The sequence below is a fragment of the Leptopilina heterotoma genome, unplaced genomic scaffold, assembly GCF_015476425.1.
Source record: "Leptopilina heterotoma isolate Lh14 unplaced genomic scaffold, ASM1547642v1 Lhet_26, whole genome shotgun sequence".
In the NCBI taxonomy this organism is placed as follows: Eukaryota; Metazoa; Arthropoda; class Insecta; order Hymenoptera; family Figitidae; genus Leptopilina; species Leptopilina heterotoma.
In genome coordinates, this window is record NW_025110969.1 from 1257599 (window position 1) to 1279845 (window position 22247).

At 23.1% G+C, this 22247-nt stretch overlaps 1 protein-coding gene across 3 annotated transcripts in view; it reads left to right on the forward strand.

The window, feature by feature from the left end:
- Positions 1 to 166: 166 nt before the first annotated feature.
- The window catches only part of LOC122503376 (E3 ubiquitin-protein ligase MIB1), a 744700-nt gene continuing 722619 nt past the window's right edge, over positions 167 to 22247 (forward strand). For all 3 annotated transcript variants that reach the window (XM_043613883.1, XM_043613884.1, XM_043613885.1), the window contains exons 1-8: positions 167 to 607; positions 1186 to 1533; positions 3878 to 4078; positions 4162 to 4281; positions 6781 to 7110; positions 10627 to 10774; positions 10895 to 11136; positions 17757 to 17954. In XM_043613883.1, the coding sequence (XP_043469818.1) occupies positions 506 to 607; positions 1186 to 1533; positions 3878 to 4078; positions 4162 to 4281; positions 6781 to 7110; positions 10627 to 10774; positions 10895 to 11136; positions 17757 to 17954 (1689 nt within the window). In that variant the 5' untranslated portion in view covers positions 167 to 505. The remainder of the gene's footprint in view (positions 608 to 1185; positions 1534 to 3877; positions 4079 to 4161; positions 4282 to 6780; positions 7111 to 10626; positions 10775 to 10894; positions 11137 to 17756; positions 17955 to 22247) is intronic.

A 22247-nucleotide genomic window follows, 5' to 3' on the forward strand; every position in this document is an offset into this window, starting at 1 on the left:
CAAAAAAAGAAGACAAGTTTTCCAAATAACACAAAATGACATTTAAATTTACCGCCATATAATAGGATTATGTTCGTATTTCGCTTCGGCCACGTTCGTAAAACTTCGTACATTTCCGAACACATCCGAATGGACGCGAGTCGCCATTTTGTCCGCCATTGTTGATTATCACATGTTTATCGCTGAAAAAACGCTCTACGGAATGATTGAAAATGTTTGTTTTTTTTAATCTTTACAGGTTCAATTTATTAATGACATGCAAATATTAATATAATTTAGATATTGTAATAATAGTTTTCCATTTTTATAACGTTATTTTCGTTTTTCGGTGTTATTATTCGGTAGTGTTTGAGAAAAACTAACCTTGTCAAAGTTTTATATGATTTTGACATTAGTTCGATATGGCGGTGTTTTTTTAAGCGGATGTGTGTGGTTAAAAGTTTTCGCGTTTTCGGGTTTTTTTTTCATTAATATTAATAGTGTGCGGTAATTTTGTCATTAAATAATGGAGGCGAGTGCGAGTACCGGGACTCGTGCGACGCGTTTTATGATGGAAGGTGTTGGTGCTCGTGTTATTCGAGGACCAGAATGGAAATGGGGAAAACAGGTTAACATTTAGGTTATCTATTTAAAAATGAGACAATGTTTTATGATATTTTTCTTTATTACTAGTCCCTCTTTTTCGAATGACAACTATTTTGATTGATTTTAATAATAATTGGTATTGTTTTTCACTTGATTGTGTTGAGAAATAGTTGTTGTTTGGAGAAATATGAGGCGAAAATAGATATGAGAATTTATTGTTTGGCATTTTTTTTTAGTTTATTTTCAATTGTTTTTTTTGTAGATTGTTAATATTCCTTATCGCATGTCTATTTTTTGTTTCTGACTTTAAAAATAATGATATGATCAGTTGTTTACACCTAGCGTCTAATTATAACCTTAATTTTCGCTGTACATCATTTGACGTATATTTTTGCATTATTTCATTTATTTTAAATAGTTTTCAATAATTTCTTTGTAGTTTATTTTCTTTTCAATATTGTTTTTTTTATTTTTCGTTTTTGAAAAAATTTGTGTACAAAAATGCAGAAAATTGGAAAAATTGGCGAAAAAAATACATTTTGGTGTTTTATAGCTTTTTTCTGACATGTTCTGACATTTTGATGCTCTTTTTTTTCTTAGGATGGCGGCGAAGGCCATGTGGGAACAGTGCGAAATTTTGAATCTCCAGAAGAAGTTGTCGTAGTTTGGGACAATGGAACAGCGGCAAATTATCGCTGTTCGGGAGCTTATGATTTGAGAATTTTAGACTCAGCTCCAACTGGTGTGAAGCATGATGGCACCATGTGCGACACGTGTCGTCAGCAGCCAATTTTTGGCATTCGTTGGAAATGTGCAGAATGTGGAAATTATGATTTATGTTCAATTTGCTATCATGGCGATAAACATCATTTGAGGCATAGATTTTATCGAATCGCAACTCCTGGTAGTGAACGGGTTCTTTTGGAACCTCGAAGAAAGAGTAAAAAGGTAAATAATAGTAAAATATTTCTTTCGTTTTTATCTAATATTTTCTCTTTATACGTTGAAAAGTTCAAAACGTTTGAAATATTAACGATTTAGAAGAATTTTTTTTTCTACTCTAATTTTTTTTATAAAAGTTTTGTACTTTTTTTCTCTATAATTTGAAATACAAAGCTTCCTCATAAGGGAGAAAAATATCTAAATAGTAATATTTAATTTACTGAAATTCATTGAATTCTTGCAAGTATTTATCAAAAATTTTGAAAATAATTTAATTCTTTTGATAAATCTAATTAAAATTGAATTGGAAATAATTGCATTCTTGGAAAGTATTTATAAAAAAATTTGAAAATAATTGAATTTTATAAAGAATTCAATTATTTTTAATAATTGTAATACAATTCTTTAGTCAGTTTAAAAATAATAAAAATCTTTGTACAAAATTCAATTATTTTTTATATAAATAATAAAATTCATATCAGGATTTCACATATTTTCAATACAATTTTAATTAATATCTTCAAAAATTTCAATTATTTTTAAAAATCTTGTAAAACTTATCCGAAAAAATTCAATTATTTAAAAAAATAATTAAATTTTCACAGGAGTTCAATTATTTAAAAAACTTTTAATAAAATTCAATTCAAGAATTCAATTATTTTCATAAAAATAATGAAATTTTCGCTGGAATTCAATTATTTTAAATACAATCTTAATTGAATTCCAGGAAAAATTAAATTATTTTTAAACATTTTTTTTAAATTCTTCGAAAAAATTCAATAATACCAATAAATAGTAAATTTTCTACTGGAATTCAATTATTTTGAATACAATTTTTATAAAATTATTCTTCTCAAAAATTTACTTATTTTTTTAAATTTTGCAAAAATTCAATTATTTGTAGAAATAATAAATTTTTTCGCAGGAATTCAATATTATTTAAAAAAGTTTTAATAAAATAAAATATTAGAGTTTTTGTAAACAATTTAATTTTTTTTGAAGAATTTCATTAAATTTCGTAAAAATAATGTAATTTTTTATAAAATAATAACATTCTTTATAATATAACTTAAAATTTTTTAAAGTAATTTTAATTGAAAATTTTGAAAATAATTGAAATTTACAGAGAATTTTATTAAAAAAGTTTTGAGAACAATTGAATTGTTTAGAAAAATTTCATTCCAATTTGTAAAAATAATTAAACCTGTTAGAGAAATTTTATTGAAATTATCTTGATCATATTTGAATTTTTTACCTAGAAATTTTATTAAAATTGTATTTAAAATAATTTAATTTCTCAAAAGAATTTTATTATTTACAAAACTAATTGAATTCTTGCCAAGAAATTGACAATTTATAAAAATAATTGAATTGATTCGAAGAATTGTATATCAGAATTATTGAAAATAATTGAATTGAAATAATATTTTTAAAAATAATTGTATTCTTTCGAGAAATTTTATTAAAATTATATTGTAAATAATTGAATTCCTCCGAAACATTTTATTATTTATGAAAATATTTTAATTCTTGCAAAGAATTTTCTTATTTATAAAAATAATTGAATTCTTGCGAAGAATTTTTTTTATAAAAGTAATTGAATTGTTTCCAAGAATTTTATCTGAATTTTTGAAAATAATGGATTTTTTGAAGGAATTTTATGAAAATTTTTGAAAATAATGATTTTTTAAAAAGAATTTCATTAAAATTGTTGAAAATAATTGAATTTATATTAAAATTCTTGCAAATAATCGAATTTAATTAATATTTTTAAAAATAATTGTATTCTTTCGAGAAATTCTTTAAAAATTTTATTATAAATAATTGAATTGTTTTAAAAAATTTTATTATTTATGAGAATATTGAAATTCTTGGGAAAAATTTAATTAAAATTTAAAATTAAAATAATAAACAAGAAGATTTAATATTATGTACTTAATAAGTGAATTCTTTAAATTTTGAATCTGTAATAATCCAAAAATTAATGTTTATTCTTGAAAATAAAAAATTTTTTAATTTAGAAAATAATAAGAAATGGAATACTACGTTCCGCGCGCTGGCGCTAGTTTTTTCATGTTTTTACAAATTTTTCTTTTTCTTCTTTAAACAAAAGAAAAATTTGTATAAACATTTTAATGTTTTTAGCATGAAAAATATTTTTTTTTTCTCAATCATTGTAAACTTTTGTTTATCTAATAAAACTTATAGGAATATAAATAAAAATTACAATTTTTGTTCCCAGCTTGCTTAATAATATTATCAATAACAAATATGGAAATTTAACATGAAAAAAATTTAATTTTCAAGAAAAGGTAAATTGTTGGGATTAAAATATAAAATTTGTTTTTAGATTGCCATTCGAGGGATATTTCCTAGTGCTCGAGTAGTGAGGGGAGTTGACTGGCAATGGGAAGATCAGGACGGTGGAAACGGTCGTCGCGGTAAAGTAAATGAAGTTCAAGATTGGTCTGCTGCCAGTCCACGTTCAGCAGCCTATGTAATTTGGGACAATGGTGCAAAAAATTTATATCGCGTTGGCTTCGAAGGAATGGTACGTGGTATTTAAATGTAATTTTTTTTAAATTTAAAGAAAAGACGAAAATAACAATTTCATATGTTCTTTGAAAAAAATAGGCTGACTTGAAAGTCGTAAGCGATGCAAAGGGACAAACTGTATATAGGGATCATTTACCTTTATTGGGAGAACAAGGTCCAGGACGAACGGGTCCTCATGGTTTGCAGATTGGTGATCAAGTTAGTATTTATTTATTTATTTATTTCGTACATAAAGTTTATTCTTTAAGTTCTGAACGTCAGTCCTCGGATATTATGACTTTTTCGACTTTTTTCGACTATTTTCAAATAATGCGACTTTTATCGACTTATTTTAAAAAATTGCGAATTGAAAACAAATCATTTTTCAAGTATTTTATTACAATTTTAGAAAATTAATTTCTAAAGAATTTTAATTGAAAATTTTGTAAATACTTGAATGCTCAAAAATTTTACTGAATAATCTTCAAGTGTATAAAATTCAAGTATATAAAATCTACAAAATTTTCAATTAAAATTCTTTAAAAATTAATTTTCAAAAATTGTAATAAAATACTTGAAAAATGATTTGTTTTCAATTAAATTTTCCAATAAATAAAAAAATTGTACAATGAAAATGAAAATTAATGAAAATTTGGTTCTAAAAATAATATTAAAATAGTAAAATTATTTTCAATATTTTCGTTATTCAATATTTTCAATATTTCCGAAAATTCAAATACGTACACAAAATAATAACATTAATATTTTTTAGAATTGGAAAAAATAATCATATTAAAAATTTTTAATTAAAATTCTTCAAGAAATTATTTTTTTTAAATTATACAAAAATTCTTCAATTATTTTCGAAAAATTACATCACAATATTTATAAAAAGCTAATTCTTAGAATTGTTTAATCATAATTTTTTAAGATTCAATTACCTTTAAACAAAGTAAATTAAAATTTTTAAAAATTTACTATTTTAGAGTTTTTGAGAAATTATTTAAAATTTATAATTAAAATTTGATTATTTTTTTGTTTTTTAAAAACTTAATTATTTTAAAAATATATTATCAAATTTCAATTACTTTGTTCTCAAAGATTTTACTTAATTTAAATTATTTTTTAAAAGATTGTACCAAATTTCAAGTTTTTGTACATTTTTTAATTCTATGTAATTTTAAAACTATTGTCTTTCAAAAATTATTTAGAAATATTTTTAAAAAAAAGTTAATTTTACGAATTTCTTTGTTAAAGATTTTGAAAATATTCTACCTTAATATCTTTAAAAAGAAAAATGGTCGGTTTCAATTATTATAAAAAAAATGAATTTTTGTATTGAAATAATTGAATTCTCGAAGAACTTTCGGAAAATTATTAAAAATTGATTTGGAGATGAAGTTTAGTTAAAAATTGTAGAAAAAAAATGAATTTTTAAAAAGGTTATAGTTTTAATTTTTAGAAATTATTAAATTTCAGAAGTTGAAATTTTCTAAATTTTATTTCCTGTGAAAAAAGAAATAAGAAGTATTGAAATATTTATTTATTAAATTTATACAAGTTTTGATTAATTGAATTCAGAAATCAGTGAAGAATCAGAGAAATACAAAACAAAATTTTTGTGACAACACAAAATTAAATAAATGACTTTTTCGACTTTTTTTCTATTTTTAATCGACTAAAGCGACTTTTTTTATTGTTAAAGTCGATCAGAGGCCTAAAACGTTCAAATTATCGAAATTTATTAATTTTTCTAAAGTATAATTGTATTACAAAAATTATGGGTATTGTATAAAAAAATTAATCACAGTTTCTAAATCTTAAATTAATGTTTTTAATTTATATTACAATCAGTAATTTAAGAAAATATTTTTGTTGAAAAATATTTCCTTTATTTGAACGTTTAAAACTTGTTAAGGAAACAAAATTTGAAATTCGTTCCAGTCGAAGCGTAAATTATTTACTTTTTATTTTAAATAAACGTTACATTTTAATAAAAATTACAATTTTCCGTACAGAACGTTCTTTTATTTTAATTCATGTTTTTTTTATTGATGGAAAATTTTTATTCAAAGGCAACTCTTATTTATTTATTTATTTATAGAGTTTAACTTTTGTTCTGATTTTGTTTCTTGACATTAAAATGTTATATCGCATATTTGAAATTATCATCCAGAGGTAAATATTAAAAGTTTATATTTAAAAATTTTGAATTGGAATATAAAAAATCCATGATAAAAATTCGCGCAAAAGTTGACGGACAGTTTCTGTTAAAAACGAAAAGAAATAAAATTGTAAAAATGAAAATTCTTTTCGTTAAATTAAAATTTAAATTCATATGTAAAATTTTCTACTTGTAGATTATATTTTTCTGTCACGATCAGAGAACGAATAAATAAAGTAAAAGAGAACTGACGTTAAAAATTTTGAATTATAGCAAAAAAAATTTATTATTCGTATTACTTTAACATCAACATTTGTTGCTATTTAATAGATTTATTTTACTCACAAATATTTTATATAAATATTTTTATAAAAACGATCAAACACATTAATCACTATTTATAAAAAAAATATTGGAAAAAGCAGAAAATTTTTTGAAATTTAAACTTTAATCTCATGAGAAGTGTGTCGAATAATTTTTTTTTTTTTTAAAATAAAAAACGCAATTATTGGAATTGGAGAATGTTTTTTTTAAATTGGATTTTTTGTCCATAGGTAAATGTTGATTTAGAATTAGAAATTGTTCAATCACTGCAACACGGACATGGCGGTTGGACAGATGGAATGTTTGAGTGCCTAGGTACCACTGGGACTGTTGTTGGTATTGATGAGGATCATGATATTGTTGTTTCATACCCTAGTGGTAATCGATGGACGTTTAATCCTGCCGTGTTAACCAAAGTTCAAATACCAGTGCCTGTAACCAGTTCCAATACCGATAATCAAACTTTCGCTGTTGGCGATTTAGTTCAAATCTGCAATGATATAGAGAAAATTAAATTGCTACAGCGTGGTCATGGTGAATGGGCGGAGGCAATGGCTCCAGTAAGTCTATGAAAATTGTATTCTTTTGTCAATAATTATATTTTAATGAGGGGGGGCTGGTGGGATTTTTTCAATAAAGGAGAATAAATAGGATTTTTGTTCGAATTCCAAAAAGTTGGAGAATTAAAATGGGTTTATAATTAGAAGGGTTTTCACAGGTCAGAATATTGAGGGAAAAGTGAGGGATTTTTATTGAAAGTACTGGAAAAAATTTAATTTTTAGAATTCATAAGAAAATTATGAATTTTGGTTTCTTTTTTCTTTGCATCATAAACTATGAAATTACCACGAATTCTAATACAAAGCCTTCAATTTGTTCTATTTCTGACAATAATTTCTTTTTAAATAGTAACATAATTCTTGAAGAATTAAGAAAACATTATTACTTAGAAATTATTTAATGAATAATTTTTCTTAAATATTTCAAAAATTAATTGAATTTTAAAAGAGTTAGTTGCGTTTACAATTTTCATAAATAGATGAAAAGGTTTTAATTTTAAATTTTAGAAAATTTTCAATTTGTAATGAAATTACAAATTGTAATTAGAAATTGTAAAGAACATAGATTTTTGCGAAATTTTAATAATTCAAATTTCAAATTCTTCTGAAATTAGTTCAATTTTCTAATATATACTTAACTAATTATTAAAAATAATGGATTTATATGTATAAGAATTTTAGTTAAAAACTCTAAAAAGAATTAAATTTTGGATAAGTTACAAATGATTTCGTAAATTAAATAATTTTCAAAAGCAATAAAATTCTTCGCTAAAATTCAATTATTTACAAGAATTTTAATAAAATTCTTGGAGAAATTTCAATTATCTTTATAAATAATAAAATTCTCTTCCAAAATTCAAATATTTTCAAAAATTTTCCTCAATTTAATGATTTTCAATATCTACTGTTTTAATAAAATTCTCCAAAGAATTCAATTATTTATAATAAATTTTCATAAAATTCTACGCAAACAGTTAATTATTTGCATAAATAATAAAAATTTCACAGGAATTCAATTATTTACCCTTTTGTTTAAAATAAATTTCTTGGCAATAATTAAATTATTTTCATAAATGATAAAATTTTTTACAAGGATTCAATTATTTTCATAAATAATAACATTTTCTTTACGAATTCAATTATTTTAATAAATTATAAAACTCATTGCAGTAATTCAGATTATTTTTAATATAATTTTAATCAAATTCCTCGAAAAATGTAATTATTCTACTAAAAATTTGATTAAAATTCGACAAAAGGATTCAATTATTTAAAATTTTTTTGATAAATTCTTTATAAGAATTAAGTTTCAAAAAACATTTAATTATTCAATAAATTATTTATTTTTGTATTTAAATAATTTAATAATTTTGAAAAGGTTTCAAATTAAAATATTTGATAATTTGAATTTTCTATATTTTTAACTGGCAATTTTGAAGAAGATAAATTTCAATTATCTTTACAAATACAAATAATAAAATTCTTCTCCAAAAATCAATTATGTTAAAAAATTTTAATAAAATTCTTGGCAAAAGTTCAATTATTTTCAAAAATTCTATTAAAATTCGTCGAAAGAATTCAATTATTTAAAAATTTGTTTTGAGAAAATTCTTTGTGAGAATTCAATTTTAAGAAAAATTCAAGTATTCAATACATGAATTATTTATTTTTGTATTTAAATAATTGAATTTTCGTAGAATTTTTTAATAAATATTGAATTAAACATAAATTTCAGTTAAAATTTGAGATAATAATTGAATATTAAAAGCATTATATCATGAATTTTTTAGAAATAATAGAATTTTGAAAAATTTTTAAATTGAAATCTTTGAATTAAAAAAATTAAATTGTAGAGAAGTTACAAAAAATTGCAAAAAATCAATTATTTTCAAAAGTAATAAAACTCTTTGCAGAAATTGAATTTTGTTCAAAAGTAATAAAATTTTTCTCAAAAATTAAAAAACAATTTCATCGAAATTTCAATTTTATTTATAAATATTAAAATTTTTCTCCGAAATTAAATTATTTTCATAAATTTTAATAAAATTCATGTCAAAATTTCCATTGTTTTCACAAATTTTCCTGAATTCAATGATTTTTAATATCCATTATTTTTAATAACATTTTTCAAAAGAATTCAATATGTTTAAAAAAAATGTAAAAAAAATTCTACGCAAACATTTAATTATTTTTACATGTAAATCATAAAAATTTTACAGGAATTTAATTATTTACAAATTTTTTCATAAATTTCTTAGCAATAATTCAATTATTTTAATAAATAATAAAATTCTTTATAGGAATTCAATTTTTTTCATCAACAATAAAACTCATCACAGAATTTCAATTATTTTAAATACAATTTTAATCGCCCTTCTCAAAACAAGAATTTATTCTGAAAAATTGTATTCAAATTTATCAAAAGAAATCAATTATTTAAAAATTTTATTGATAAAATTTTTTATAAAAATTGAATTATTTTCATAAAGAGTATAATTCTTTTTAACAACACAATTATTTTTTCTCGTAGAATTTTCTAATAAAAACTTATTTTTAAATATGAATTTTAGATAAAATTTTAGATAATAATTGAATATTAAAAGCATTACAGCTTGAATTTTTAGAATGAATTGAATTTTGAAAAGGTTTTAACTTAATATATTTGAAAATCTGCATTTTTTATTCTTTTAATTAACAATTCTGTAAGAACTAATTTTTTTTTTGAAAAATTTTAATTCCAATTCTTTTTAAATTTTTTGACGTTTTTAATTTTTTATTTTCTAAAATATATTTAATTGAAGAATTTTCGAATAATCGAAATTTTATAAAATTGAATTGTAAACAAATGGATTTGAAAATTTTTCAAAGAACTTTTTCCAAAATTACTAAAAATAATTGATTTTAGACGAGATTTTAGAAGAATTTTAGTTTAAAATTCTAGAAAATAATAATTTATTTCAAATGATGAAATTAATTTTGAAGAAGTTGCAATGACAATATTCTCATATATAATTTTATAAAATAATATTTTATTTTGAATAAAACTATTTATGTTTTTGAATAATTTTATAATTAAAGAAATTCGTAAATAAATGTAATAGAACATCTTTTAAGTATCTAATAATGTTTAGAATGAAGCAGAATATTCTTTAGAGTTGCGGAGAGAGTCAAAATTTTGTCTGGAAATCAGGGAAAAGTCAGGGAAAAATAAAATCAAATTTTTGTGGCAAACCTGAAAATTTATTTTGCTGAAGTGGAAAATAATGTTAATTAAATATTTACTTAGTTAAGGATTAACTTTTTTAATATACACAATGATTTTTTCTTATAAAATACAAATTAAAAATGATTAATAAATCTCTAATCTATGTTTCGAAGCGAACGAATTACAAATTATGTTTGTAATAGATTGATATCTATTACAAACTAAACATAATCTGTAATTCATTCGTTTCGAAAATCCTTTTTTACAGTGTTTCGCATATTTATTAATTTTGACGATTTTTCCTTTTTCAGACTCTTGGCAAAATTGGAAGAGTACAACAAATTTATCACGATGGCGATCTCAAAGTTGATGTTTGTAGCACAGCTTGGACTTATAATCCTCAAGCTGTGACTAAAGTCGCGAGTAGCGATGGTAGTGTACCAGGAAACAGTAGTGGAGGTTTGTTTACTTTTAAAATTGTTTTTATTATTTTCATAATCAAAACGTAGTAGTGTATTTTTGATAGTATTTAATTGATAATAATAATTTTAAATAATTGAAACAAAATTTGAATTTCAGAACGTTTATCTGCCTTATTAAAAAAATTGTTCGAAACGCACGTTTCTGGAGATGTAAATGAAGAGCTGGTGAAAACAGCAGCGAATGGCGATGCGACAAAGTGTGAAGAGTGCCTAAAACGACCAGAGGCTGATGTTAATGGTGTATTTGCTGGTCATACGGCACTGCAAGCTGCAAGTCAAAATGGTCATTTAGAAGTGATTAAAATTCTACTTCGCTACAAAGCCGATGTCGAAATTGAAGTAAGTGCTTTTGTTCTTGCAATTTTATCACATTTTTTTACATTGTTACATCGAATTTATTTTTTTATCTACTTTTTTTGTTATCTCTGTCGCTTTATTGCTATGTAAAGTCCCTTTTACCTGAGAGTGTTATTAACCAGGGTGGCCACATGTCAGTAAAGTCAGTAATGTCAGTAAAACAAAATTTGGGTTTGTCAGTAAAGTCAGGGAAATGTCAGGAGAAAAATTTTTTGTCAGGGCAATTTACAGGGTTGCCACAGGTCAGGAAATTCAGGGAAAAGTCAGTGAAATTCAATTATTTTCAAAAGCTATAAACTTCTTCGCATAAATTCAATTATGTTCAAAATTTTTTTTAAATTCTCGTCAAAATTTCAATTATCTTTATAAATAATAAAATTCTTCCTCGAAATTCAATTATTTTCAAAAAATTGAATAAAATTCTTCGCAGAATTTAAATTATTGCTAAAAATTTTCCTCATTTCAATTATTTTTAATATCTACTATTTTAATATAATTTTCCAAAGAATTCAATTACTCAAACAAAATTTTAATAAAAGTTTCACAGAAATTCAATTACTTACCAATTTTTTTTTATAAATTTCTTCGAACCAATTCCGTTAATTTTAACTTTTTAATGAAGTTTCTCAAAATAATTCAAATATATTCAGAGAATTGAAAAAAAAATAGTTCTGAGAAATTCAATTATTTCGAAAAATTTAAAAATAAAATTCTTTTAAAAATTCTATTATTTAAAAAAATGTTGACAAAATTCTTTACAAGATTTAGTTAATAAAATTTACCTATACAATTCAATTATTTTTAATACAATTCTTCATAAGAATTCAATTATTTAAAAAATTGGAATAAAGTACTTCGCAAGAAATCAATCAGTTTCATAGATAATAAAATTTTTCTCGAGAATTCAATTATTTAAAAAAATTTTGATAAAATGCTTTGTAAATTTGAAAAATTATAACAAAATTGATCATAGAATACAATTATTTTCGTAAAATATAACATTCTTCCTAGGAATTCAATTATTGTCAAAAATGTTTGTAAAAATCTTCGAAGTAAATCAATTATTTAAGATTATTTTAATAAAATTCTTCCTAGGAATTCAATTTCCTTTCAAAAATAAACATTTTTAAAGGAATTAAATTATTTAAAAACAAATTTTTTTAAATTCTTCTTCAGGTTTCAATTATTTTCAATTCTTTAATGAAATTTTTCTCGATGGAATTTAATTATTTTCAAAAAGTTTTAAAAAATTCTGAGAAATTCAATTATTTTAAAAAATTTGAATAAAATTCTTCAGAAGAAATTAATTATTTTCATAAATAATAATATTCTTTTCCAGAATTCAATTATTTTCACAAATAAATTTTTTCATAGGAATTCAATTCTTTAAAAAAATTTTAATTAAATTTGTTGCGAAAATTCAATTATTTTTTCATATAATTCTGAAAATTGAATTTCAAAATCTTAATTCCTATAGAAAAATAAAAAAAATGATTTAATATTTATTTAAAAAAGAAGTTATTAATGTTTTCGAATAATTTTACAATTAAAGAAATTTGTAAATAAATGTAATAGAACATTTTTTTGAGTATCTAATATTTTTTGTAGTGAATCAAAATATTCTTCAGGGTCAGGGAAAAAGTGAAAATTTTGTCTGGAAATCAGGGAAAAGTCAGGGAAAAACAAAATTAAATTTTTGTGGCAACCCTGATTTAGAAAATTGGGATTTTTTCTACTTATTTTTAAAAATTGCGACTTTTTCGAATTTTCTTTCCAAATATTGCAACAAAATATCATATTTTTTAGTATTAAATGTAACTTATTTTGATTTTTATAGAGCGAAAAATAACTATAAACAAATTTTTCAAAAATTATTTTTGAATCACTTTTCTATTTAAATTTTCGAAATATACAAATAAAAAGATTTTGAATAATTGAAATTTTGTAAAATTTAATTGAAAATAATTGATTTTCTTGAGTATTTCATTAAAAATTTTGAAAATTAAATTTTGAAGAATTTCAATTGCAAATTTTGAAAATAATAGAAATTTCAAAAAATTTCAACAAAAAATTTTCAAATGAAAATTTGAAAATGACAATTAATGAAAATTTGTCTTCAAAAGATTTGTTAAATTATTTATTTAAAAAGTATAATTACAATTTTTTTCATTATAATTTTTTAAAATTCAATTATTTTTAATATTTTCAACTATGTATCCGAAAATTTACCTGTCAACAAAAAATAATTACATTACAAATTTTAGAATTATTTAAATTTTAAGGAAATTAATCATTTTCAAAATTTTTAATAAAAATTCTTGAAGCAAAATTTAAGTAATTATTAAATTGCTCAAATATTCTTTTTTTAAAATGAATTATTTTCGAAAAATTACATTACTTTAATTTTAAAAAACTAATTCTTTAAATTTGTCATAATTATTTTTTAAAATTCAATTATTTTTATAAATAAGTAAAAAGAAATTTTTTTAAAAATCAACTTTTCTAGTCTTATTTTTAAAATTCTGAAAAAATCAATGATTTCCGAAATTTGTAATAAAAGATTCTTGAAAAAATTGATTAATTTTTAAATTGCTTAAATATTCTTTTTAGAAACTGAATTAATTGAAAATTTTTGAAATAATTGAAATTTATTTATATTCTATTAAAAATAATTAACTTCTTTTAAAGAATGGAAGTTAGTCACCGTAATTAAAATTTTATTTTTAAAAATTTCTTCGCAATATATTCAAAATCCTCGAAAGAATTCAATTATTTCTAGAAACTGTAAAAAAATTTTTCTCAAGAATTCAATTATTTCCATAAATAGCAAAATTCTTCTGATTTACTAAATTCTTTTGAATATTATTTTAAAAAAAAATGCTTCTTAAGAATTCAATTATTTTCATAAATTTTCATAAAATTCTAAAAAACAATTTAATTATTTTCAAAAGTAATAATCAAATTTTCAATTATAATTATGAACAGACAAGATTATTTTAAAAAATTGAAAAAATTCTTTATTTAATTCAATTATTTTCCAAATTTTTAATTAAAATTATTTAAAAAAACATTATTTTCAAAAAGTTGAAAGAAACTTGTTGAATATTGTTGAACTAAAATAGTAAACACCCTGAATATCCAATTTAGGTGTAGTCAGTGTTTTTTCTCGCGTATTATACTCCTTGGCAAATTCAGCCATTCACTTATTGCCAATCTTATGGCTATGTCGACTCTATGTAAAGCGTAAAGAATCAACAAGAACGTTACCCAAGGCAAACTGGTTGTAAAGACCGGGAATCAAATTACAGCGAAGGGTAAAAAGTCGTTGTTGCGGTCTTAATGGACCTATTGTAGTGGAGTCAAGATCTTCCCCTATTGGACCAAGGGGTTTTATTCTAATTCTCCCTGTCCAGTTGAAAACATAACCCCCAAAAAGTCTTCCATTTATACTGACTGTTGATCGTTCGCAATTTCTGTCCATTAATTTTGAATTGTGTCGTTTCTTTTCTATTCCTGGTCGGAAACCCCGAGTGAAGCTTCAGTCAATTTTAATTGAAATTTCATCACTAGGGAGAAATTTGCAGACAATGTCATTAGTGGATATTAGATGTTAACCCCTCAGGTATAATTGCGTGTAGACTGTAGGTTATGGTGTCATTAATAAATTAAGAGGGACGAAGATTAGCTAAAATAGTCTCTGGGTTGAAAAGTGAAATTTGGTGTTGATATGTGACGGGATCTTTTTCAATCCGCCATATTGCGTTCGCCATTTTGAATTTGGAAATTTGCTTATTCAATTAATTTCAATATCTACTATTTTCATGAAATTTCGCAAAAGAATTCAATTATTTAAAAAAAAATTGATAAAATTCAAATATCTTCATAAATAATAAAATTTCCACAGGAATTCAATTAATTTAGAATAGCATTTTCAGAAAAAATTTCGGAAAAATCAATTATTTAACAAAACTTTTATACAATTCTTCACAATAATTCAAATACTTTCACTAATAATAACATTTTCCATGGAAATTCAATTTTTTAAAAAAATTGTTGATAAAATTCTAAGCAAGAATTCAATTATTGTCAAAAATAATAAAACTCATCGAAAAATTATTTATTTAAATTTTAAAACAATTTTTATAAAATTCTTATGAAGAATTCAATTATTTTCAAAAATAACAAAATTTTTTAATTATTTTTAAAAGTAATAAATTTTTTCTTGGAAATTCAATTATTTTCATAAATAATAAAAAACTTTTTAGGAATTCAATTATTTTCAAAATTTTTTAATAAAATGCCACACAGACATTTAATTATTGTCAAAAATTTTTAAAGAATTCTTTGTAAAATTTAATTATTTTTAAAAACATTTCGCAATTCAATGATTTTCATTATCTAGTATTTTCATAAAACTTCAAAATAGAATTCAATTATTTAAAAAAAATTTTGTAAAAATCTTTGTAAAAAATTGATAATTTTAATAAAATTCTTAGCAACTATTCAATTATTTTCATAAATAATAAAATTTATCGCAGGATTTTAATTATTTTAAATATAATTTTACAGGAATTGCTCAAAAAATGTAATTATTCTTAAAAATTTTATTTCAATTCCTCAAAAAAATTTATTATTTTATAAAATTTTTTTTTATAATTCTTTGGAAGAATTCAATGAATTACAAAAACATTTAAATTTTTTCACAGGAATTCAATTATTTTCAAATATTTTAATAAAATTATTCGAAAGAATTGAATTATGTCGATAAATTACAAAATTATTTCCGAAAATTCATTTATTTTGAGGTATTTTAATAAAATTCTTTGTAAAATTCAATTATTTTCATAAATAACAACATTCATCACAAGAATTCAATTATTTTTAAAAGTAATAAATTTCTGCATGGAAATTCAATTATTTTAAAAAATTCAAATAAAATCGTTCGCAAAAATTCAATTATTTTCTGAATAATAAAATGCTTTTTAGGAATTCAATTACTTTTAAAAAATTGTATTAAAATGCCGCACAGAAATTCAATTATTCTCAAACATTTCAATAGAATTCTTTGTGAAATTTAATTATTTTTAAAAACTTTTCGAAATTCAATGATTTTTAATATCTACCATTTTCATAAAATTTTCAAACAGAATTCAAGTATTTAAAAAATTTTTTGTAAAAATCTTTGTAAGAATTCAATTCTTTTTATCAAAAATAAAAATTTCTCAGGAATTCAATTATTTAAAAATTTTTATAAAATTCTTCGCAAGAATTAAATTATTTTAATAAGTATTTAAATTCTTTCATGAGCAATAAAATTCATTGCAGGAATTCAATTTATCACCAGGATAGGAAAGAAGTAAATATTTTTGCTGAAAATTAGAATTTTTGTCAGTTTTGTGAAGTATTTAAAACGAGTTTTTTTGGTCGTCAAGTTTAATTTTTTGTTAGCTACTTTTCTACTACTTTTCTATGTTCTATTTTTTAATTGTGAGCAAACAGAGTCAATCATCATTGGATAAAAAATAGGTATTTCAAAGCTGACAGACGTGACTTGAAGTTAGTTGCAGAAAGCATATGTATGCGCGAAGTATGTCTGGATTTGTGAATTTTTTCAATATTGTCCGAATTCGATATTCCATTAATTTTTTTTTAACAAAATTGGTAAATTTCTAAAAAAAAAATTGCAGAATTCTTGTAGCTCTGTTCTACAAAAACTTAATGGAGCTTTAGATTTCTTTGATGGCCTCGAGGGCCGCTGTACAATGCACTGTCTGCACCTACGACGTTATGGACCTTACCATTCCATGATTAACATAGTGAATCCCTTGTTAATGTCTGCATTTAGAGTTGAAATATATTTTCTTTAGATTACGTTTCATTATGCTGATTATGCTGATCTGTTCTTCTGAAAGTCAAACTGGTACTTTGGATTAAGCTTGCGTTGCTCTAGGAAGTGTTCTAGTCTATACTGTGAACTAAGCGTTATATTAACTTTCCATTAGCCGAAATCCGATGGCCTAAAATCTTTGTGGATCTAAAGTCTTTGTTCCAAGACTTCGGAGAGCATAAGTCTCTTGCAGGGTCTGTGAATAACAAATATTAGCCAAATCATTTCTAATCTAATTCTGCCCATCCCGAATGCTACATTATGTAGCATTCGGAGATTATACGTACTATTGGTTAGGAATAACTGGTAAAATTTAGTTATGTTGGTGGTAGAGGCGCTGAATTTTGCCATTTCCATGATGATCTAATTATTAGGACCTAATAAGATCCTAAAGACTAACGATATGACATAACATTACTGACCCTCGGCAATTAAGGGATTTACTGATCAATTAGTACTGTCCTATAATTTGTTTCGGTGTTTTTTTGTAAAAGAAATTTTGATATCGGAAAAAAAGTTGATACAAGCTAACATTATACTCTTTTACAAAAAAGTTAATAATAGTGGGTAATATTCATAATAAAGTTTGTGATTAAAAAGAATAACAATTCTAAAAGATAAGAAGTTAATGACAAAAGTGGAGGATTTTTTGTTTTAGAAAGATATGGAACATTATAGTTGGCAGTCACACTTAAAAGTTTTAATCTGATTGCAGGACAAAGACGGCGATAGAGCGGTTCATCACGCTGCTTTTGGCGATGAGCCCGGTGTGATGGCTCTTCTTGCCGGTGCTGGAGCAGATCTCAATGTTCGAAACAAAAGACGACAAACAGCTCTTCATATCGCGGTTAATCGGGGCCACGTTGGTGTTGTGAGGACTCTTCTTGAATTGGGCTGTCATCCTAGTCTACAGGTTAGTCTCTTTTATTACTTTTAAACTTCTTAATTTATTACAGGTTACTTTTCCAAGTATTTCCACATCCAGAAATTCTAATTTATCGCCGTCAAAACTTCTGAAACTCGGTTGTTTTGTAGTTTAAGACCTCATGAACAAAAAATGTTAATGCCAAAATTCAAAATAATGTACTGTTTTTTAGCTACAGTGACTCAAAGTTACAACATAATGATAAATGAAGAAAGCTTTTGCGGATGTTCCGTTCTTAAAAAATCACTCGAATTAAGTCAAAAATGTTGCTTGGCAGGTTTTTTAGGTTCTTGATTACAAATCAAAAGTCAGAATTTAAGAATTCAATATGACGAACAAAACCTTAGTTATTGCAGGCTTCACAGTCTGTCCTCTATTTCCCTAAAAGTCCCCTTTTTCAATTTTGGCCCCTAAACGTACCCTATTTTGAAAATTTACCCTAAATTTCCCCTATTTTTTTCGTCGCAGGAAATTAATTTCTTTTCAATAATTTTTAAGTAATTCTGCAAAAGAATTCAATTATCTTGATAACCAACAAAATTCTCCGCATAAAATCAATTATTCTAAGGATTTTTAATGAAATTCTTTTCCAAAATTCAATTATTTTGATAAATATCAAAATTCTTCTCAAGAATTCAATTATTGTCAGAAAATTTAATTAAATTCTTGGCAAAATTTCAATTATTTAAACAAAATTTAATAAAATACTTGGAAAGAATTCAATTATTTTTATAAATTTTAATGAATATCTCGTCAAGAATTCAATTATTTTTATAAATATAAAAATTTTCGCCAAAAATTCAATTATTTTCAAAAATTTTAATAAAATTCTTTGCAAAATTTCAATTATTTTCAAAAGTTTTTCGCAATTCAATGTTTTTAAATATTTACTATTTTCATAAAATTTATCAACAAATTTAATTATAGACAAAAATTTGTTGATACAATTCTACGAAAAGATTCAATTATTTTCATAAATAATAAAATTTCATTTACGAATTCAATTATTTTTAATTGAATCATCGCAGAATTTCAAATATTTTTAATACAATTTTAAATAAATTCCATGAAAAAATGCAAATATTATTAAAAATTTTATTAAAATTTAAGGAAAGAATTCAATTTTAAGGAACATTCAATTATTCAATAAAATAATAAAATTCGTTGTAATAATAATTCAAATATTTTCATAAATAACATTTAATTCGCCGCAGAAAATCAAATATTTTCAAAAAATTTTAAATAATTTTGCAAAAGAATTCAAATAGCTTGATAAACAATAAAATTGCACAAATTCTTCCCATAAAATCAATTATTCTAAGGAATTTTAATAAAATTCTTTTCCAAAATTCAATTATTTTGATAAATATCAATATCCATCGCAAGAATTCAGTTCTTTTGAAAAGTAATAAAATACTTTGCAGAAATTAAATTATTTTCAAATTTTTTTGAAAATTCTCGTCAAGAATTGAATTTTCTTTATAAATAGATAGGGAAATTCTTTTCAAGAATTAAATTATTGTCAAAAATTTTAATAAAATTCTTTTTATGAATTCAATTATTTTCAAAAATTATTATTTAAATTCTTCTTAGGAATTCAATTAATTTTAAAAAATTAAATAAAATTCTTCAAAAAGTTTTTAATTATTTTCAAAAATTGTTATAAAATTCTTTAATATAATAAATTTCATTAAAATTTTAATTAAATTCCTCAAAAGAAATTAAATATTTTCAAAAGTTGTTAATACAATTCTTCGTAAAAATTAAATTTTAAGAATCATTGAATATTATTTATTTTTGTATTTAAATAATTGATTTCTCGTAAAATTAAATTATTGTTTTTCGTACTTTTAACTAACAATTCTGAAGAATGAATTTTTTTGAAAAAGTTTAATTGAATAATAATTGATGTTATTGATTTAAAGTAGAATTTTAGTTAAAATTTCTAGAAAATGTTAATTGAATTGAAATGATACAAATAATTTTGAAGAAATTTTAGTAACAATATATTCTTATAATAAAAAACTAATGATTTTGTCAGTCGGTCATCTTTAATTATTATAAAACATAAAGAAATGATCCATTTCTTTATATTTTATAATAATATTCTTATGAGTTGTTCAGTTTGAAATTTTTGAACATCTTAATTCCAATGAAAAGAAAAGTTATTATTAAATATTTATTTTAAATAAAACTATTGATGTTCTAGAATAATTTTACTTTTAAGAAATTTGTAAATAAATTTAATACAAAATTATTTTGAGTATCTAATAATTTTGAGAGTGAATCAGAATATTCTTTAGGATCAGGGAAAAAGTTAAAGTTGTGCTTGGAAATCGGGGAAAAGTCAGGGAAAAATAAAATAAAATTTTTGTGGCAACCCTGTATAAATAAATTATATTTTTATCTTTATTTGACCAATTTTTATGGTCCCCTAAAAAGTCCCCTATTTTTAAATTTTTAGTCCCCTATTTTCCCTAAAATACTTTTTAGGGGCACTGTGAAGCCTGTTATTGTTTTTTGTGTTTCTCTTAAGCTTTATGCTTTAAATCCAGTATTTTATAGCTGGTTGGGAATCAAGTTTTGCGAAGAGTTGAAAAAAAGAATTATTCTTTTCGAGCACCAAAAACGGTTCAGCCATTTAACAAACAATTTAACTTAAATTTAACAAAAGCCGCTTTGCGTTCGACTTGATAATCAATCGAATTGCCTTTATATTATGCCAAATGCTCCCTCCCTCTGATCAGAGTATACGGGAATTCATCTGATTCACACGAAATATTCGCTTCAATAAAACAATAATTAAAACAAAAATTTTAATAAAATTAACACACTAAAAATTAGGTCGTGCGAATGAAAGCCAATAATTAAATTCAATAAATTTCTATAAATTAAAGAATAGGTCGTGCAAATAAAAGTCAATGATTAAATTGATTTTTCATTTAATTTTGTTGAATAAGCAACTGGAGATGGTGAATGTATAATTTGAAAATTCATTCACAGTTAGTGATACGTCGACAGTTGGACAGTTGAGAAGTTTGGCAAGTGGTGGGCGGAATCGGATTTGGTGAAATATTGCGTTGCTAGAATACAAACATGCATAGGATATACGCAGAAAGTTGGTGAGAAGGGCTAAAAGAGAAGGGACGGGGTTGTTTATTTTATTCTTGAACTGTCTGAAACTGATATATTGGTTAAACCTCCACTTTCTACTCTCAAAACACTCCCCCCCCTCTCTTCATCCCTCTCTCATCCACCTCACACCTCTTCAATGATTTATGCTTTTGTGGAGTTACGTAACCGAACACAACCCAGTTTTCTTTCCTTCTTTTAGCATCGCCTCGATCTTCTTTTTCTCTCCCCCAACAGAAAACGTTCTGCCTGATAACGGCTACGCCAAATCCTCTTAATCCAGAGTAACCATTTTTTACTGTGGTTTAAGCTCAACTCGCTTTTATTCCCTGCCTTTCAGATTGTCTCTCTTTGCCAGTTATCTTGCAAAAAAAAGCACTGAAAGATGCATTATTCATAATATGAATAAATTTATTTACATTCTGTTTCTTCATTAATATTTCAGTTAGTTTATTTTATAAATGAGAATTTATTTATAACATAGACGGTGGGTTTTGAACGGCGTTTGCTAAATTGAAAGATGCAATTTTTATTTTGGGTATTTGTTTTTTTAAATCTACTAACCATTTGGGGGATTTCGCGGAAAATGATGCGGGGTTTATAGGTTTATGCGTGTCAGACTTTAGCACGGCTTTGAACTAAGGGGACAGACTAGGGAAATTAATTATAATCAGATGTAGGTTTTAGTTTCGACTTATGGCTGGATATATTATAGGCATACAGATATAGATTTTATAAGTATCTTGTCAAGTCAATAAATAGTTATCTTCTTTATTAACTTGTCATTACATCTATTGATTGATTTTCAGTAGATTATCAACAGATTGTAAATTAGTTAATGAAGTTGCATTAAATTCCGTCCAAGAATTTCGCAATTACTCGCAACTACCGATTTTCTCAAATATCCACAATCTTATCGGGGAATTCTGACAAACCGATTCCGTTATGCAAAACGGTCCACTGAACAACGAACAACCAAATGAACTTTTCAAACAAGACCGTTGAGACGTTACCAATATTACTCTACTCTCCTCCGGTTCTTAATGACTGAAAACTCATTAAAACACAAAGTTAACAAAACAATTTATTAATAAAAACTAAAATTTGAATTAATTAACAAAAACTACAAAATTAATCAAAACATCTCGA